This window comes from Anser cygnoides, chromosome 3, assembly GCF_040182565.1.
Source record: "Anser cygnoides isolate HZ-2024a breed goose chromosome 3, Taihu_goose_T2T_genome, whole genome shotgun sequence".
Taxonomy (NCBI): domain Eukaryota; kingdom Metazoa; phylum Chordata; class Aves; order Anseriformes; family Anatidae; genus Anser; species Anser cygnoides.
This window is the reverse complement of record NC_089875.1, coordinates 30940771-30962351: the sequence shown is the minus strand read 5'-3', so window position 1 is coordinate 30962351 and position 21581 is coordinate 30940771. Positions and strand designations below refer to the sequence as shown.

General features: G+C 37.5%; 1 protein-coding gene across 1 annotated transcript in view; it reads right to left on the bottom strand.

Moving 5' to 3' along the window:
• Positions 1 to 21581, bottom strand: part of RBKS (ribokinase) — a 68072-nt gene that overhangs the window by 28231 nt on the left and 18260 nt on the right. Inside the window, exons 3-6 of the mRNA XM_048079470.2 lie at positions 16499 to 16562; positions 13639 to 13701; positions 6953 to 7117; positions 1849 to 1940 (exon numbers count right to left, since the gene is read on the bottom strand). Coding sequence (XP_047935427.1) covers positions 1849 to 1940; positions 6953 to 7117; positions 13639 to 13701; positions 16499 to 16562 — 384 coding nt within the window. The remainder of the gene's footprint in view (positions 1 to 1848; positions 1941 to 6952; positions 7118 to 13638; positions 13702 to 16498; positions 16563 to 21581) is intronic.

The following is a 21581-nucleotide window of genomic DNA, read 5'->3' as shown; positions in this document are numbered from 1 at the left end:
TGATCCCAGACATCTTCAAATGGTAATTACTTTTTAAAAGAAAATAGCAGAAAAGAATGCAAACTGTACCCCCAGCTCTGCAGGTGGGTACAAAGGTGGATGAGTGAGCAGGGATCTATTATAATTATACACCTGTATTTCTTGTTCTCCAAATAGAAGTAATTTTCTTTTCTCCATGTGGTGGTAATAATACACACTGGCTCCAGCAAGCTAAACTTTACAAAGAATGTCTCTTTCAAGACTGTCCTCTAGCAATAACAAAGGGAAAACTTTAACATGTGTGTTGCAAAGAGCAATGAGAGAAAAGTCAGGAATAGACGAGTAATGAAAAACAAAGTTTTGTTTCTAACATATGGGGGTAAGTTTTCTCAGGGAAAAAAAAAAAGTAACTAGTGACATTATGAAAAAAGCAAACAACGAATGACATTTACTAAATCGGTGGGAGAGTATGGGTGTTCTCAGCCCCAAATGTGTGCCATAGCACCATTTAGCCAATGCAGGGGCATAGTCCAGGCATAAGTGTTTTCTGAAAGCTTGAAGAAAACACCATATGGGTGTCCTGAAAAAGAATAAATACTTTGCCTTATCATTCTCACCATCACATATAATTGAATTCCGATGGCGGTTAGCGTCTAAGCCACAACTGATATTGCTACCAGTTATACTGGAAACTTTGCCTTCCAGAGACCTGAGACCACAGCATCTCCCACCTTGCAGAAAAACAGCTATTCTGCTAATTCCTGAACACTCTGGGGTATCTGAAATTGGAGACACGTACTGAACTGTTCAGAATAAAAATCAGATGTCAATTTGGGTTACTTAAGCGTTTAAATGCTAGAAGACTCATGAACTGAGGACTTCTGATATGGTTTGAAATGGGTTCTAATGAAAACTTCAAAAGAGGGTAACTGAGCCTTGAAGAGCTTATTCTGACAGACATTGTCATCAGACAAAAAACAAAACAAAACAAAACAAAAAAACAACAAATAAAAACACACACACAGAAAACAGGGCCACACTTTTCTCTTAGCTCTGCCCCCTCCTCCCCACCCACAGGTATCATGCTTATTGCAGAAATCATGTTTGCTGGAGATAACTTTAAATATGATCAGTACATGGCTTCTATCTACTATGTTGCTTCTCACACATTCCTGTTTATATAAAGAGAGAGTGAGAGGAAGGAACACAGCATGCATAATGCTAATAAATAGGAAATTCAAACGAAGGCCTTATGAGCAGAGCTTAATTTGTCTCTTGTGACAAAAATAATTTGCTTTGGGAGAAATAACACACTTGAATTAGAGAAGAGAGGGAAAGGAGGGAAAAAAGAGAAGAGAAAACATTCAGTTGAAGGGCCAGAGAAACAGATTCACTGCAAACAGATCTGACAGAAAGAGGCATACGAAGCTGCTATTTACCATAAAGTGCAGCATGCGTGCATCACCTCCTGGCAAGCGAGTTTAAAACTGTCAGAACACTATGGCTAGCGCATTCCTGCTAATCATATCAAGGGACCGCAGAACAAGGACAAGGATCTATTTTAATATTTACCACTCAGTACTAGCGTTTTAGAAGTGTCCTTTTATGGGTTTGTTTTACTCATCTACTTGTAAGGAAGGCCAGATACAACTTTCCCGCTGGAAATGATTAATTTAATTTTGAGTGCAATCTAAAGGAATACTCCTTTTTGTTCGCTATGTCGGGGATTAAACTTGTCACCTCTAGAAGGTCTATGGGAGAGGAGAACGGCTTAGTTTTTCTGCTCCCTATGCAGCATTTCTGAGAACGGAATCCCTCTGAAATTTTACTGCTTGAAACTCCTTCTCTAGTGCAACATATCATCATTACCTCAGTTTCATTGCAGCAGAAGATGTCAGAATGAGTATAGAATTGTGGATCTAGGTCAGCAAGGGCTGGAGCTGGATTAAATAAAGTCTTTACTGAAAAAAAAAGAAAAGGAAAAAGGTCTAAATTCCTAGTATTTTAGATTCATTAGCCATCAACTGGAACATCAATGTGGCTAGTATCTTCCAAGATTACATTCGCAGCCCCCAGAGTTTAGTATTAATCACAAATGTCTCTCATTTTCTGTCTTCCCTTTATAGACTGCTAAACGTTTTGTTTATTATATTAAAATTCCTATCTAATTAATGTGCAATCACCTGACATGATGTGAACATGACAGAAGAATAACAGGAAAAATAAGCAAGAAATTATTAATTAAAAAAATACCGAGGAAAAAAGTCTTAAGTAAATACAATTTGTTTAACTGATGATACTTCTTGCAAGATTTTAATAAGTATTACAGGAATGGATTTAGTTCTAGAACTTTTTCTGTGTTGTTATCTGCATTCTATACATGAAGAAACAGGGGTATAGAGTAATGAAGGACATGTCCAGACAAGGATTTAAACACGCTTTTTAATGTGTTACCTAACTTGTTCAAACTGCCATACTGTAAAACTCTAGTGTAGACAAGGTGCTGTATATTTTTAATGTTATCTGGCAGAGCTAAACCTTAACTTAAGTCATAGTAGAATAAGTTAGTTAACAAACTTGAAACTGTAGCCTAAGGCCCTGTGCAACAGTAGGAAAGGTTTGTCATAAGGACAGAGTATAAGTGACTTACTCACTGTTAACACAGGAAGTCTGCAGATTTGGTTTCTCATTTTGCCAATTTTATGATTAATATTTCTGTGTCTTAACCACACGACCATCGTTTTTATATAAAGCATACTCTCTTACTTTAGAAATACTCCTTATAGTAAGTGATCAAATCTTCCAATTTGGATTCCTAAATTTTCAGCCCTAAATGCCTATTTAGATCCTGATCTATAGCACCAAGTAGTAGTTATAGTTTCAGACACCCTGAACACTTCTCAATCCCACTTAACCCCCCAGAGAGAAAGATGTTCAGAGACTTCTGACATCTCGGTACTGAGAAGTTTAGAGGATAACCTTTTTGATTAAGACTCTGAAAGTTTTAGCCTGCGACTGTACAACTTTATCATGCCTCTCTACCTGTCTTGTTAAAAAGAGTCTTATTAAAGCAACAAAGGCATTTATTCAGAAGTCAGAAAATGCCAGAATTGGGATTTCCAGTAAAATCTTAATTTGGCTCCCTTATATTATTAAAATACAGTATGTATTATAATAAACTCTTTAATTATATGATCACATACCACTGAAAAACAGCATGTGATCACATAATTAAAGACTGCAACATAATACATATGCAGAAAGGAGACACATTAAGGTTTCACAGGCAACCTTAACTCTTGCATTTCCTATTTTCTGAATTGCAACCCTAATAAAGTGCAACCCTAATAAAGTGTTTTGTTTTTTTTTTTTGGAACATAAATATTTAAGGTATACTTACCTAGGTAAACAAACAAACAAAAGAACCAGCACATAGTGAAAAACAAAATCAGTTCTCTGGCATCATACTGACATATACGTGGGTCATGAACAGCACTGGCAATGCTCCAGCTTGGGCTTTAAGTAATGCAGACTCATCATGAACAGGGTGAAATACATTGCTACTATTTCACTCCCATATTTAATATCTGCTGAGCAGGGGGGAGATGGAGGAACCCCAAGATTGTCCTTCAGTCTGTGAAGAAGAGCAGGGCTTGTGAACAGGGTAATCTGCTTGGTCCCACTTAGGAACACCAAATTATTTTCTGCCCAATTTCTTTTTTGTCATTTGCCAGGATCCATTCTCCTCACCTATTTTCCATTCTTTATGTACCCTTGCATAAGCACTATGCAACAGTAACCTTTTTCACTCAATCTTCATCACACCTTGCCTCTTTACTCTCCCATGCTTTCTTTTTCCCCACTTCCAGTACCCACAGTGCTAGTCTTCTCCCTACCTCTATCTCCATATTCCAATCCCTATTCAGCAAATCCTATTCTCTGTTCCCCTGTGGTTCCCCTTTCAGTTTCTCTCATTTCTTCCTCTGCCATCCCAAAACATCAAGCAAATTCCTCTTGTGCTTCCCTTATCTGAAATTTACTCTTCCTCCACACCATTCCAGCCCAGCTTTGTCTTTTCTGAACTACACTGGAAGTCATGCTATCCGAGTGGGCAACTCCCTGTGCGGACGGACTCTCAGGGGAAGCTAGTTGGGAAGCTCTAAACATTTTCTCAAATCTTTGTTATGTGAAAGGTAGCAGACAACCCAGGTAGCACATAACCCAGGCAGATTTCCATACTGTTGTGGAGGCTTATCTTTAAAAGAAATCTCCCTTGGTATCAAGTCTCAAGTAAGTTTTAGAGTAGCCAGTATACACATTTTAAAAGTGTGTAGAGTGGGAGGCATTTTTCCATGGCCTGGTTTCTGCAACCACTATGCTTTGGCAGAAATTTTACAAATAATTTAACCACAGAAAAACAGCTGGTATGAAAAATTGCAGCCCAACATTAAAAAGTTGAAGCACATGAAAAATAGATCCTTTACTTGCAAGTGACATGTAAAATTAATAGCTGAGGCTTCTTCCAGCCCTGGTTTTGATACATTTCCATTCTTCCCTTCAATATTAACAGGCTAGAGTTATTAGATGTCTTTTCTAGAGTCTGGCGTTATAGAAACTGAAAACTGCTTTACAGACTTTGATATACAGTAACATTTTGCCCATCTATGAAACGTCCCCCCTCTTGGAAGCACCCACAGCTTCACAGCATGCAGCCCTTAAAAAAAGACAGAATTTTCCAGTCAGATTTCCACTACAATTTATACCCACTTAATATAATTCACAACTCTTTCTTCCTTCTTTGCTTTCCTTCCCCTCAAGACTGTCACAAGATCTTTAATAATCAGTGCCACAATAACAGGATGTCAGGAGACGAGATGTCTCCATCTCTAGCTTACAGACCCAGGTGATGTTCACTGAATAGAAGCAAAGGGGTTTTGCTTGTGCATCCACATTCTTTCTCCATCTTATTGTTTATTTCTTTCAGTAAGAATGAAGAAAAACAAGCAAAAAAACCCCTTGAAACAGTGGTTTGAGGCATCTGGGTATGCATCTGTTGAACAAAAATAGTCTAGTGCACATCCTAACATCCAGTACTGCATTATACATGAGTGGATTGTGGGCTAAAAGAAGGGAAATTGCACTAACAATTTACAGTTGGCTAAGGATAGATTTTTACAGTGCTACAAACTCAGCTGTTTACTTAAATCTGACTGCACATGACATGTGAACATGTGTAGCCTGTTACTTTAAAGCAGAAGCAACTAAAACTCTCCTGACATGAGAGCTGCACAGTGATAGCAGGCTGACAGCACAGTACTATAGCTGGCCAGTACTTACTACAAAGTCTTCTCAATATGTTGTGCTCTCTGCAGTTGCTAAATGCTTGCATGCCTCTTCTGTGTATCAGGTTTGGATTTCTTGTCACAGGCTGGCATTTTGCCGTAAGAGGATGACAAAAAAGTGAAGCAACTGTACCAAAACTATGCACGGAGTTAGAAGTAGACAAAGTAAGTCATGGGTATTGACTCATGACTCAACTATATTCCATTAGTCACTAGATAAAGAATGCTTTTATCCCTTTTCATAAAAATGTAATGAAAAAAACATAGCGAGCTTCATTTCCCCCTCCACATACATATTTTAAGTATCTCAGGTGCTAGCTACTCAGTTAACTGAAGTTTTTAATTTTTATTTAGATTTGTATGAATCCAGTTTTGACATTTCAAACAGAAGCCAAAATATTTTTCCCCGTGCACACAGTTCTGTTTATAAAGCTTAGGACTATTACCACTTACAGAGCAACTCGCTCTCAGCCTTGCATCTAACATAACTGCTTAAATCAGCATAAACTACATGAAAATGATGCATAAAGTCCTGCTACACCTCATGTCTTCGCTAGTGCATGAACACTAGCGATCACAACAGGTGCACAACAGTGCTCGGTGCAGCAGAGGACTGTCGAGCCAACAAGCCCAAGGTGCGACGATCTGCTGGAGCAAGTCTGGGCCCAGCTGCAAGGAACCAGTTAGTTCTGACCCCAGTTCCATCCCCGACCTGCTGCACAACTGACCATGCTATGAGCTGTCCCCTCCCAGTCTTATCTTCTGGATAGATGAGAACAATATATTTTTAAACTCATACGGATGCCTCACTTGCATAATTATTTACTTAGTGCTGTTCAAATACTGTGGTAATTGTGCTCGAGTAACTGAAAGCATTACAGGCACTTAAACAACTAAAACTTCACGTCAGGAGTGAAACTCCATCCTGTTCAAGCAAAATCCAGCTTTCATCCAGATACATGCTACACTGAAGGAACAAGGGCCTACATTTAAAAGTAAGCACACTAACAATTCCTGATAATTTCACAGACAATGACCTTGTGTCTACTAAATGGCGGCATGCCAAGTCACACCACGAATTTTGGTTAAAGAGAAAAGGTTTTTTTTTTTTTTTTTTTTTTACTTTAAGGATGTTAACTTCTGTTTAAGGATGTTAACTTCTACACAGAAAAACACAGTCATAACTACTGCTAAGCTACACGAACAAGGGCATAAGTCTATTTTTGAGGTAATTTCGTTACTTTATTGTGTGTGGAACTTAACTGACTTGCATTCGTTATTCTTGTTCTGTACTGGAATAAGATCAATCAGGCCCATAGTTCCTGACCTAATGACATCACAGCGTCTTTAGTCGCAGCATGAAAACAAGAGAAAAGGCAGTACCAGACATATATGGGGAGTTTATAAGGGTAGGGGTTGATTTGCCATTCAAGGTAAACATAGCAGAATTTTAAAACTGAATTCAGTTTTCATTAGCATAGCATGAATTTATTGGTTATTGTTTCATTTCTAAATACAACTAGTATGACAGAAACCAGAATAGACCATGGGATCTTAATTTAGTAAGCATGATAAAGAATATTTTTCATGCAACACAAATGAGGGACACTGAATAGCTTATGTTAAATTACCTCCACTGGCACGTGCCATTTTCAGTGCTTCAAGAGAAACAGCAGGGGATATTTCTAGCTGGCAGACAACCACTTTGGCTTTACAGATGACATCAGAAGCTCTCTTCAGGTCTTCAGAATTTAAAAACAGATTGGCTCCTGGGACTATGACAATAACATTCTGCCCTAAAAAGAAAATATTGTGTTTTTACATTAAGTTTTTGTGATATATTATGTAAAACAGTTCATCACTTTTCTTCAATATGTTGAGATGATGATTTCGATTTGCTTTCCACAGAAATAAAAAATAAAAATCAATACTTCTGGACTTCTGGCATTTTCAAATATCCAATGATTTCAGAAGATAATCAATCCCAGGATTAACACTTGCAACACTACACAACAAATGCAGTGTATATGTTTCTTCAGGAAAAGTCATGTATGGACTTTCCCCACTCTTATTTTGGTGTTTTCTTATGAACTCTAAGGAAGCACTATACAATCACAGATATGGGACACACACTGAGGCTGATACTTGTATTTTCCAAAAATATTCCAATAGCATTTGAAGAGAAAGGCATTAATGTGATCACTCAAAATTTTACCTTCCATTCAGCTGGAAACAGAGAATATTTTCACATGAAAATTATGCATGTCCTTAAATTTCAGAGGGGAAAGGCTTGCTTCATTTACCTGCAACACTCCCAGTTAGGGCCCCTAACCATCACAAGCAAAGCAAAGCAAAAACAGAAAAGAAAGGAAGAAAGGAAGAAAGAAAGAAAGGAAGAAAAGAAAGACTAGAAAGCTAATGACTACGAGTACAGAAAGCTTTACCAGAAGTGATAAAAAAGGTTGGTGACAGACTTGTCTGACTCAAAACTAACTCAAAACTGGACAGCTGAACATTGTAAGCAGAGCTGTATGTGCCCAAGCGTGGCAGTATCTCAAAGCACTTCTAAGATCCTTTACAGCCTCGTAGTTTGCTTTACAGTTAGGTGAGGAGGTTCATTTACGTAGGTTCCAAATAGTTTTTTGTTTTTCTTCAGACATGCAAGTCGTCTTCTTTTATTGCAGTTTCTTTGTTTCTTTTTTTAATCTCTGTTACAACACCTAGAGACCTTCAGGCATGGGTGCCTTCAAATTAAAATTTATTATTAATCACTCAGGTATTAAATTCAATAAGTCAGTTGTTCCTTGATTTACAGGCTCAGCCCGCCCCCGCTGAAGATTCCTTTAAGGACTGCCAATCATTAAAGGCTACCAATTCTGTAATGAACTGAATTACTCTGTAAATAAATATTTATGTTTTTAAATACATTATTTTGCTTGAATAGGACTTCAAAGTCCTCTGAATATGAAACGTGCAAAGCTTGTCTCCCTAAATGTGTTCTGAAAAGAAAGCAGGACAATGGAAAGAATAATATAATGATCTCAGAGGGAGGGGCCCGAGCTTTCCAAAGCAATTCTGCTGTCAATGGTTTGGTACAGAACAGCTGCATTCGAAAAGCAAAACCTCAGCATTTAAAGCCAACGCCCTGCTTTTCAACAGACAATGATGGGCATCTTGGATAAAAAAAAAAAAGAAAAAGAAAAAGGGAAGGAAAAAAACCTTCTGCAACAAGTAAATGCTATCAAAGATATCTGAATCCTGCTGAGGAAACGTTCAAAGGCAAATTGCACCTATTTTGCCAAGCATATATGCTGAAAGCTTATAGGGTACAGCAGTACAAACAGTAAAACACAGGAAACCAGTGCAACAAAAATATATTTAATTTCTGCCTGGACTCTGTGCTACCTAGAATCTCAGACTTTATCTACATGTCTTGCTGCATTATCTTGCTAAACTATTTAGCTGTACTGACATGTATATTATTATTAGACTTTAGAGCTAATGGCCTCAGGCGATAAGGAAGGCTGTTTGCTTAAACCTATATGTGCAAATTCAAGGTAGTCCATGCTGCTCTGGATCACAGTCAGGAGCTTTTCTTTGTAACAACAAAAGGTCAGAGACTTACACTCTGCTTTCAAGCAAACCCTACCTGCCAGAGAAGTGCAGTACCTACTGCGGTGTAACAGCCCGGACTGGCTTAACTCAAGCTGTAGGAAAAAAGCCACATTCTGTTCTTAGCTAAATGCACCACGCTGGCTGCGAATGGCAACAGTCCCCAGAAATTTATACGAGCGCGCACGACAGCAGAATCTGGACCCATGCGCTAACGACTAAACCCAGAATTCTGTATCACCAGCACCCATTTTGTCGAAAGCAATTATTTCTTGCCAGGGAAATCAGATGGGAAATCAGCACCAGGGACAACAGAGTTAAAGACAGATGGCAAATAGGGGAGGGATTCATCTTGTCCAACATTAACTAATTTCTCAAGTTTTCCAAAAAATTCTACATTCTAGAAAATTCTACAAAAACTAATTTCTAAGGATTAGAGTTTTCTGGCTGCCTTCAACAAGAAGGAAAGACAAGTATTTTCATAGCTATCTTAGATATCTGTTTGAGGAGAACACAAACTGTTGTCTGGAAACACCTGTGTGTGTCTCTGTTAACTGTAGATGAAGCCTTAAGCCGTACACCTAACTTTGAAACAGCTCAAGTGAGGTAAATGTTGCCCACACTAAAAATGAGGAAAATATATTCACCGTGTTACGGTTAATTCTAAAATATCTTGACTTAGACTAAAAGTTCTCTGTTTTGATGGGAGCATCTATAGAATTGTAAGTTTTGCAGATGTCAGCTAAAATATTAAGGGCCACGCTCACAGCTGCTGTAAGCCAGAATAGCTAAATAAAACTGATAAAATTATGCAAGCTTACACCAGATGGGGATTGGGTCCAACCAATACTTTCAACAGCATGAATGCCGTATATGTAAATACCGTTCTCGGCTGGGCTTCTAAACCTGCTGCTGTCACTTCTTAGAAGGATGGATAACTCAAGCTACATTTTTCTTACAAGTATCATTTTACATATGCCACCAGATGAGAACTGGCAGTGGAAAAATCAAAGGCAAACCAGTAAACACCAAAGTGCAACAATCCTCACTTTACTTTTTAAAGCAGGATGAAGAGCCTATAAGCGACCAATAGTGCTCAGAGCTCACCAAAGTTTCAAACAATACAACAATAGCTATAGAGCTTCTGCATAATAATTCATAGGGAAAAAAAGATGATATTGGTGACCAGAAAAGAATGCTACAAGGAAAACATTTGCTGCCAAATCACACAGTTCATGAATATGAGGGCAAGTTTTGGGTGTGTCATAGTACAATAATTTCTATGCAATTACTTGGTAGATGCATTGAATAGTCTTGTACACAACACATTCACATTCATGATGAATGCCCACACATAGAAATTCTATAAAAATTCAGGTGACATTTCTTCATAACCCTGAAGGTTCAAAACAAAGATCGTCTCTTTGGAAAGTATAATTCAATCAAGCTGGCACATATATTCTAAGTTTGCCGTGTTTATTTAGCCTTATCTAAACACATATTTTGAATGTTTTTACACTACTAGTGCTTTGGTATTGAAAGTACATTCACTTACAGAAAAATGCCTATTTACTGTTCATGAATGATTAATAACTTTATCGTCAAGTCAGCATAATGCCTATCTCGAGTGCGGGTTATCTCGCAGTGTTCTGTGTAGGTGAGCTTTAGTTCTAACTTGCAGCAATCAAGAGCAATTTAATCATGACCTGCCTATCTCTGTTGTCCCTCCACTGAATTTTTGCAGTGAATATGCAAGTTGTCAGACTGGTTCAAACTACTGGCCCAGTCAGGCCAGCTTAATGGCACGGTCAGCAGTCAGTACCAGATATGGACAAAGCTGCAATAAACTTTAGAGGGAATTATGTAAAAAAAATATCCATGAAGAGGTTTTGTTCCTTTCCGTGTGTGTACACAGAAGCACAAAGCATATCATCATTTTATCGTTCTAACCATACAGTAACACCAGTAGCAGAAGGTGTGGTAAGTGGCCGAGCCAGTGGAAAGAAGGCAGGCTGAAAGAGGAAGCACAAGCTGGAGTTCAAAGTGGTGCACCACGTTCCAGAAAAGAAATCCTGCACAAATTTTTGAGACCAGCCCAGGCGGAACCTTTGCAGCATCTCTGGGTTGCACGTTTACCAGCATAGCACTGTGGACTTGTTAACCATCTCCCCACCATTCTGCATTAAAGCCAGAATTTAACCCCCCCCCCTTTTTTTTTTACTGAAACTACACTTTGTCTCAGAATATAATGCAATTTTGAGAATATCAAATGCACCTGATAATTTTCATTTTTTTTTTATTACTTTGCCAATTAAAATAATAGTAGAGTTCCACCTGTGTAATTCAGTAACCAGTAAAACTCTTCCCAGAAATTCAGCAGCAGTGCCAGCTAGACAGCCACAGGTAATAAAAGGGGAACTTCAGAGCCTCTTCTGACTCTGCTCTCCATAGCTTTCTTGTCCTCTGCCTTCCCTCATTCAACATACTATGCTTCCTCTACTTAAGGATCTCTCCCACTCCTGCCTGTGATATTACTCAGTTGACTGGAGCTAGTATTTTTCCCAAGTATCAGTACTTGTAAAGAATGGGTAAGATGAAGTGCAGGTTAGGTACATGAAAACAGAGCAATTAAAACTTCACATTTTAAAGAGATACCAATTTTATTTGTTTTTATTTGTGCCTCATTATCTTAACACAAACCAACACGCACACACCCCTTTCAAATGCTTCTCTTTTAGGTATAATTTGAACTAGCAGAAACTGCTTTACACCAGTATCTGCATTGAATGCTGTGGTGTTTCAGCTATGCCAGCACAACTACTGTGGTAAAACATGCATGTGTGGACAAGCCCTTTGAAAAGTGCTGTAAAACCTGTTTAGGTCAAATCAGCCAGGTTTCTACAAGAAAAAAAAAAAAAAAAGGTGTCTCTTGCAACAGCAAAGCACATAAGTACTGCTATTTTATTACAATTTAGTCTATTCAGGCGCCAGATGGTTTTAGATAGAAGTAACAACCAGAACCATTACCAATTCGGTGCATCTGTTTGCTTTACAGCATAGTTCTGACCAGGTTTGCTCTTCTACTAGATTTTAAATTAAATCTGAGGCCAGTGGTAACTCAATTTAGGATTTTTTCAGTTTCTGAAAGAAACAAACTGCATGGCATTATGCATTATTTTGTTCATTGTGTGAATCACAAGACTACTGGAGACCATTCACGCTGACACTAACAGGTAAGGCTAACCTAATGGTATCGAAAAGTCAGTTTCCCTTTCCTAATTGTTACAAAGGTTTTATATCAACCAGATGGTTTTGTTCCTTATCCTTCAGAAATTCATTTTAACAGGTCATCCTCTGCTTGTTCAGATTTGAACCATGGTTACCTTATTTGGCATGCATATGAATTAGGAAGTAATAAGACTGCTTCTTATCAGCTATTCTGGACAGCAAATCTAGTGCCAAACATGTCTACATCTACATGTACAAAGCAGTGAGGCCTCAGAATGTGCTCTCCTGGATTCTCACTGTCTTTCCCATTTATGATGGTCACAGTAGTGACCACATGCAGCACATCTTAAGAGCTGGTATAGTAATTTACCTGCTGACCGAAATGAAGAGAAGGCAGGTATCAAGTTTATTTGGTGTATTACAGCTACCTTATTTTTGAAATAAAGCTGTCATGCATTTGATTAATCTAGTTTCGAGAAAATTAAACTCACATCTCCAACTAATTTGCTTAATTTTCCTGAATGTTCCTGTGTAGACTTGCTTTTAGTCACAGTTCCTTCCCAGCTTTGCTCCTGGAGTCAACAGTCATGTTTCCTTTCCCATCTTGAGCTGTAGCCCAATGTACCATCAAGTTACATAGGAATTTGTGAAACTGATGTGTCAGCTAAGTTGTGGTAACTATTCAAATGAAGGTTGTTAGCTGCACCAAAGCGAACTAATTCAATCACACTTAATCTGTTATGTATGCATAAACATTATTGGTCCTATGCTCTAAAATTTTGATCTGGACACAAGTGCTTCTCCTAAGAGCTTGCTTGAAGAAAAGATAAACAGAAAGTTTTCAGAAGATAATTTAGCTATCTTGAAGAAGAGCATGAAACAAGCTAACTCTTGTTTTCTTCTTACCCTGCAACATAGGAGTAAATGCACAGGCTAAGGAAAAATGACACAGAAAAAAACAAATAATGTCATCTCATCGTGTATTCATCACTGCAGATGCAACCTGGGATCAAGCACTGTTGTAATATTACATAAACAATGTAAATATTTCTACTTATACTAAGGACAATTACATTTCCTGATTCAGGGCGTAATGACTCATGCAGGAGGCAAACCCATTCCTCACAGTAAAAGTGCTACGTAAGTTGTGGTGGAAAAGGAGAGCTTTAACCTTCTTCTGATCCCCTGTGTGCTGGCCGGTGTGAAACTGGATAGATCAGCTGGCTGGCTGAATTATGGCTGTTACATTGCTAGTCTAAAGGTCTGATTCTGCTGCCTTTAGGCACCTCATTCTACAAAGTTGCCTGTAATAAAACTAAATGCAACAAAATACGAATAAGATCATGAAAAAGACAAAAGATGTAGAAAAATATTTCTATAGTTAACAGTGACATGGGAAAGGTTGTTGTTGTTTTGTTTTTTTTTTATGGCTGTAGAGGCAAAACCAAGTAGACAATTCAGAGTAGAAATAATGTACCTTCACTGTTGACAATTATTGAAGCAGTTCCAGTAGCAGCTTCTGTAGTCTGACCTACAAATGCTTAGAAAGGGAAAAGTTAGAGCATGCATTAGTTCAATACATTACTTTCAACCAATAGCATGTGATTCAGTTTAATTGAATTAAATCTGAAATGAACCCATAACCTCCAGCAATTTAAAAATGCTAATTACTCTTTCATGTGCAACAATGCCAGAGAAGCTAACAACAACAAAAAGTGTTAATTTACACCCACAAAACAGAAATGCGAGTCCAACATTCTTTAATTTGGCTACATCTCTGCTTTAGAGAAAGCATGTTATTTATACAGCTTTCTCAGGCACTCTCTACTCCTACATGGAAGTATTTCTTTTATCCAATAAAACAATAGAGTCAAAGCTGGAGAAACCTAAAATATTAACATAACACAGCATTTAATTCTCTGGAGATTTGCATTTCAGGAGAAGTATTAACATGTATTATGAAGGCAGTGGTGAGGCTATATGTTTCCTCTTGGGATTATTATTCAGACAACTAGAAGTGAGGCTGGCAGCACTGTCTATTATAAAGATCGTTCAATATTTACTAGTATAAGAACCTGTTTTCAGCTGTCAGATAATTTGTCAAATATTAACCAGTGATCCAAAGCTTTCTACAACAGTGGATTTATTCAGATATAAAGCAGTAAAAAACTGTCAGAAAAGTTCAGTTTTCTTCTCCCAAGTACTGTATCTAAGAAAAATCTACTGTTTTATTTGAGGTAAATTCTAGTGACCTTTTGTTTAGAGCATTTTAGAGCATGGACTTGAGGCTGGGCAAGGGTTGGCTTCTTTCTCAAGATATTTAAAAAACAGTTCAAATTCGAACAAGGATGAAAAAAACAACATCATGCTTATGCAGATTTGCACAAGTATTGCAGTTACTTGCCCTGAAGGTTCCCTTATCTAGCTCAGAGTTACAAGGATCAGAGCAGAACTTTCCTTGCAATTATAGCTTCTTTTCACTGTGACCTAGGTTTGCACACTGGAATGGAAAGCAGAGAATTTGTGTCTTCTGTGCTGTCAATGCCCTTCACGTAGCAAATATGCAGCGTGAGCAGTAAGCTACCCAGTTCAAACGTAGGGGAGGAGCTAGAGTTGGAGAGAGAGGGAGTAACATCAGTAAAGGTCTAAACAGTCTGTGTAGCACTGGTGGTAGCTGATAGGTTGTGGAGACAGGAAGACTGGGAAAGGGGAAAGTTATGAAACAGCCTGGAATTGGAAAGAAAAGGGATCAGGTGGTATGTTAAGAAACAGAAGAGCAACATAAATGAAGAAGCCATACAACAAGGACCCAGGATATGAAGTGGAGAAAAGTGGCATTATGGCAAGGATTTTCATCCGGTACCCGGTATCCTGATGGAAAATAACAGGGATAGGTTAGACAAGGATTAAACGGGGATGAAAAGCCAGGGAAAGACATATGACAGTCCCATGTGAAAACATCTGTGTGCACTGAATCATCCTTGCCTCCAAATCTTGGAATGCAAGCTGGGATCCCAGACCAGCCTCACCAGCAGAACATGCTTTCATCCTCCAGGGCTGATCACCAATGGAGATGTCAATCTAACATAATTCTGAGATATTTCTAACTCAACCAGCAGAAGTCTTTACTTCAGACCAACCCTTCAGTTGATCTATGTAGGTATCAATGAAGTGCAATACAATGACATTTCTGAAGATTTTTCCTTCACTTCCCTTTTCCTGACGCAAAGACTATTTAAAAATTTATGTTAAGATTACAAGATCAATCATTTAAACCAGAAAATATGAGATTTAAGGTTGTCTGTGGAATATACATTTTCATTAACTGCTATGCATCATAATAACTTTACTTACATGAGCGAAGACTTTACTCACGAGGTAGGCCCGTTTGAGAGAGATTTATAACAGACACTAACAGACACTAGTTTTATGGTATCCTTGCCTGGTTGCTTGCTAAGTTGGAAGACAAGTAATGAATAAGCCTCTCTATATATTTGTGAAATATTTAGATGCTATACTGACAAGCATAATAAAAAGCCCACAAAATACCAGTGATTCTCTCTTTAAAGCAGGATTTGAATAATGCAGTAAATGAAAGTGGTGGCTGCACTTTAAACAGAAAACTTGAACAGAACATTGAATTGCCACTTAGTGATTTTATCTGTCCACTCTGTCCACACTGACAGAAACAAGGGGCTTGCAGACAAAAGATCATGTAGTTAAGCAGCACACAATAATACATTTTCACAAGAGAAAGAATTAGGGTTACAAAGGTGCAAATATGATAGAATATTGTGAATGCTTAACTTTTCTTTTTCCTGAAAGCCTTTTAACATTGATTTTTGTGTATATGTGTATTAACAAACATCAGCTGCATTCTGTAGAATGTTTGGACATCATTTTAAAAAACAGAGCAGAGATGAAATGTATGGAGTTGACAAATGCATTTCCACTTTACCCTTTCCCTCTCAACATGAAATAAAGAAAGGATAATCAGACTGGATTTTGTCAGTTTCTCACCAGGCATTATCATCATCAGTGCCAGCCTAAACACTCACATAACAGCAAGTTATCTTCAAGTGACTTGCACTGATGTAATCATTTGAGATTTAGAGGTAATAACATTAAATGTTACTTTTAGTGGTACAGCAGACTTTAGAAGTCCCCACATTCTAACCCACACTCATTCATTCCTCCCATTTGTGTCAAAACAATTCTTTGTAGTTTTGATTTTGACTACAGACATATCCAATAAAGCAATAAAATAAGAAATCCTCCACTACCAATGTTTAAAGCTTAGGAATAATTCAAAAGGCTTATTTAAAGTAAAATTTTACCTGTAGAAACACCATTCTTCTTCAAATTTGCAACATAATCATTGCCAAAGGAATCCTTCCCAACCTACACAGAAGATAAACAGACAGGTTTTATCTACAGAAAGGTGAGATCGTCTTTAGGCAGCAGAATGCTCTAATGCAATTTGAATACAACACTTTCTATTTTGCAGCACTTTATTTTTTGGAATACAGTTCTGCAGATCTCTCCACCTCTATTACGCACTGCCTCCACCCATGTCCCTATATTCAAGTTTCATTCTCATACAACCACTATGTTCCCTTGAAACTGAAGCTTTCTGGGGACTGTACAATCTGGAAGTGCACAGAATCTTGTACTCCTGGGTCATTAGTCAATTTTGAACTGAAAGGAACCTAAGCGTTCCTCTTAACTGCAGTTAATGTTTTGAATTTTCTACCTCAAAGTTTTCTTGGTGGAAAAACATCAGTGGCTGTGCTCTAGAAAGTGACTATAAACACAGCATTGCTGATTTCTGTAATTTCTCAGTACTAAATGTACCATTTATGAATTCAACATGTTTTTGTTTGTTTTATCCAGCAACACCAGACCCAGTTGAGTTACAGAGTCAAGCTATGCTCTATTGTTTTTCTAACAGCAAGTTAAAAAGCTTGTAATTTCAGTTCCACTAATCCTTTTAGCTGAACAGAATTCTGCTTGCTGTTTATTCAGGGTAATAAACATTTGGTTTTGTTTCATTACACAAGCTGAAAAAAGAAGGTGAGGTATATGGAGAGAAAAAAAAAAAAAGGTCTAACTTACTTAACGCCAAAATAGCATTTAGTATATAAAGCCAACACAGTTTTTAGTTCACCAGTCTTAGCCTATGTCTTCAGCACTCACAGTTTGTGCTCCCACTTCCAAGCGCAACTTGTACATCTATCTGATCAGTATCAACGACTGACCAATGCTATAGGAAGTATGTTTGCAAGAGAAAAAAAATCATCTTTCAGATAAGAAGCTAGATCAAGATCCTGGTCATGGTCTAGACAGCAAAGGAATTGCATGATAAATAATGACCTGTCTTCTCATAAAACAACACTAATAGCTAACGCTGTATTTGAGTTGTTAGGAAGTACAAAGCAGCTGCCTCTAAAGCCTGCTTAGAAATCTTTCTGTTTATGAGTTCGGTCTTATGGAAAGCTCTGAGAAGACCTGAGTACTAGCTAGTGATCACACAAATCAAACCCTGCAAAATTCCACAAACTGTACAGAGTTGTAAAACAGAAAGTGTCACAAATGGACAGATGATCCTTCCCCCCCACTTACTGTATTGCATATCCATGTTTTTAAACATATTTTCATTTCCTACAACCTCTATATGGGATTTTTATAAAGCATTATTAGGGATGGTCCCGATCTTTTACCAAAGGAGGACATCAATGTAGGTTAAAACAGTCTATCCAGATGGAACATTCCTCTAACAAATGGAGGGAAAAAAAAAAAAGAAAAAAAAACATAAACATTTTCTTTGGTCACTGTGCTATTCATTGTTTGCATATTAGAATATGTCTGTATTTCTGACTACTCCCAGTTTGCCAGACAGGGCGGGTTGTCAGAAGCTGCATCTTCTGACTGCTTTTGTCTGGCTGACTGCAGCCATCTGCAATTTAAACCTGAATTGTGCTCACCTTTGCAGCCTAACAGATGTACTGTTGGAATGCATTCCACCTGATGGTATCATCTTCTCCCTCCCTATCTGCTACAGAGCTTCTACAACAAATCTCAGGATTTGCTCAGTTATTTCAGAAATGAAGTATTTCGTAACCGTTTCCCAGAAGCTCAACTGAAAACTGCTTCCTTCTGCTCTGGATCCTATATAATTGACAGACAGACACCCCTTATTGTTCAACTGTTGTAACAACTGAGATCAGCCACGGCACTTCTGCTCACAGCAAGGGATCTCAGTGCTGGAGGGAAGCCCTTGGAAGGGTCTCCATGGAGGTCCTTTTCCTCTGGAAACTTTTCTCCATGTTAGTTCATCAGCACCCGACCCAGTTAATCCTAGTGCCTTTGAAGGGTTTATCTTCCCATTCAGGCTTTACCCTCAAGGAAGGCAGAGTACTGGGCATCAGGCTCATTTTAGATTAAAGGCATATTTACTGACCGTGTCAAATTATTTAACATTGTTTTAAATATTTTATGCTTTTGCTCAGACCCTCATAGATGGACTATTGGATGAATAGAAAACTAAATGTCTTAGTCTGCTGACCACAGAACATTACGCGTGCTGAAGTAGCATTTCTTCTTTCTTGATTTCTTAAGCAGTTTGTACAAGCATGAGGGTCACAAGGTTTGCGCATTAGAAAAGTAGAATTACATCAGTATTTTTCAACCTGGGTTTTCCTTGCTTACCATCAAGTTTTCCATGTGCACCTAGGAAAGCTGACTGGTGTAACAGCTAAAATTCTAGCAGCTTAAGAGAATCAAACTCATCTGTACCTGAAAATTAATTACAATAAAAATATGTACCTCTTAACAAATTTTCATTTATTCTATATGCACATTTTCTGAGAGTTTACTCTTTCTCTTGTTTTGAGAATTAAACAGGTACTAAACACAAAAGTAAGACTAATACAAAAGGAAAAAACAATTGGAGATAACCATTATACTCTGGGCTGTGTCTTAGATATATCTAACTTCTTACAATTAAGTGAAAATTATTTGTAATTAATTAATTACAATTAATTATTAGTTACAATTAATTATTTGAGTTTACTGCACTTATTCTTAAATTTGGCTTAGAGATCGTCTAAAGACAGAAGACAACACAGCATCATAGTCCAGCACTTCCTATTCCTGAGTAGGAATCAAATGCAGCCAGGGATTAAGTAGAATTTAGTATATGCATTTATCAGGCTAGCGATAGCAATGACCAGTGAGAATCATCTCAAATCGTTTGTCAGAAGAAAACTGGGCCATTTTACAGTACATGCAATGGCTTTCAGATCAACCTTCTTCCATGCTCTTTATCTAGGATACTTAGCAGATTTTTTGGTAATTGCCACTACAATGGGGAGTTCGGACCCCCCTCAAAACCTCTGTGCATTTTTCAGTACTGCAACAGGGTTCTTGTCTCAACATGAACAACCCACTTGTTCTCTTAGGTCTGTTAGTTCCCTGACTGCAGCCTTGCACACTTCTCGGAACCACTGTCTTGTCTTTTGAAGTGGCAACTATTCCATCAATATGGTGTTTTACAGTACCAAGCAAACTGAGTAAGGGAGCTTAAGACCAATACTGTGATAGATATTGATAACCCAGAGCACCAGCAGTCACTTCCATTGGCTTCCAGGCAGGAAATAGAATAGCATTTGCATTTCCACTAGCCAAACCCAGTATTTGGATTTTAAATTAAAATCTACAGCATTCTGTGGCATTTCTAGTTATACCTACGAGTCATCCTAAAATTCCCTTTCTCAAACCATCAACAGATAGTCACTGCCTGTCTTTTACGCTTTAAAGCTCTCAGGTATGAAGAATGTCTTGTCACTTGACCTGAGATGCTTATGTCTCCTCTTGTTGATTAGATCCTCTGTCTAAATTACAGTCCTTGTAAAAGGATGCCACACTCCAGTGGAATGTCCCTCTGGTACTAATACTGATTCCATTCCCACAGCTTTAGACTGCAGAAGCAATTGCCTCATGTTGGGAATTATGACCAAAACATAAACATGTACTGAGCACAGAGTGTGTGTGAAAGGCAACCTGGCTTTAAGAACCACCGCATACTTAAGATGACTTCTTAAAGTAAAAATAATTGAATTGTAATGTCACATTATTACCTGACTCTTCTCAGTTATATTCAGCAAATGACTTTATATGGTGCCCTATTGAGCTGTGCAGCTAAAAGACTGTACTGCTCTGAGACGAGACTGTTTTGCCAGGCTGTAAACTGCATTTTTAATTTAAAAAGTAAATATTAACTTTTAAACAAAAAATAAAAAAGGCTAAAACTTATATGAGAAATCTGTCCTTCTCTACTAAGTCTTTTCTCCCATAAATACATAATAGAAAGAAAGAAAGAAAGAAAGAAAGAAAAAGAAAGAAAAAGAAAGAAAAAGAAAGAAAAAGAAAGAAAAAGAAAGAAAAAGAAAGAAAAAGAAAGAAAAAGAAAGAAAGAAAGAAAGAAAGAAAGAAAGAAAGAAAGAAAGAAAGAAAGAAAGAAAGAAAGAAAGAAAGAAAGAAAGAAAGAAAGAAAGAAAGAAAGAAAAAGAAATACAACTACGTTTTTCTGAAATAGCATAAATACGATTTTGGAAAGTAACTGGAAATTATACTAACTGCTAAATTTTATTAGGAATGCAAATGGTTCCAAAAACATGTATTCACTGAGATAGCTTAGACCATTAAAAAATAAAACAAAATTCACACTTTCAGTAGAAAAAAAACCTTTAACATTTATCAGGAAATGTTAGCAGAGAATTCATTGCCAATTCATCTTGTATTTGAATCTGATCATTCTTGAATGCAAAGATGATCAAATTTATACTCAATATTACAGAAGTGTAAACATCCCCACTATAAATTTTAAAAAAAGAAAAAACAAACAACTTAAAAAAAACCAACACTGTAGAACAACAACTAGTGATAATGACCCACAGAAATGCCTGAAGGTATAATTTAGATTGATAGGTACCATTCTTTAGCCTAAATATTGAATTGGAAACCAATAAGAAAGGCTTCCCTGAGATGTCTCCAGTACTCCTTAAAAAATCCCTTGCAGACAATGATCCAACAAATTTAGCATCTTCCCCCAGCTATAGCAATAACAAAGTGTGTCGAGTCAATCTAAATTTTCATCTGCAGTTAGTACCGGATAGACAATAAGGCTACAGAGAGATAAAATTTGATCCTAACCTTAGTAATGATCACTCAAAACCGATAGCATTTAATGGCAAAAATCAAAGAAAAGCACTGTAAATATATAGCATCTGCCAGGCTGGATCAGCCCGATGGTCTGTAAGCCAGTCTTCAGAACTGTTGTACATCAAAAGTTTCAGAGAAGTAAGCAAAAAATTCCCATAGCATGCAAAGGTGATACAGTTTGTATATCAACATCCCATC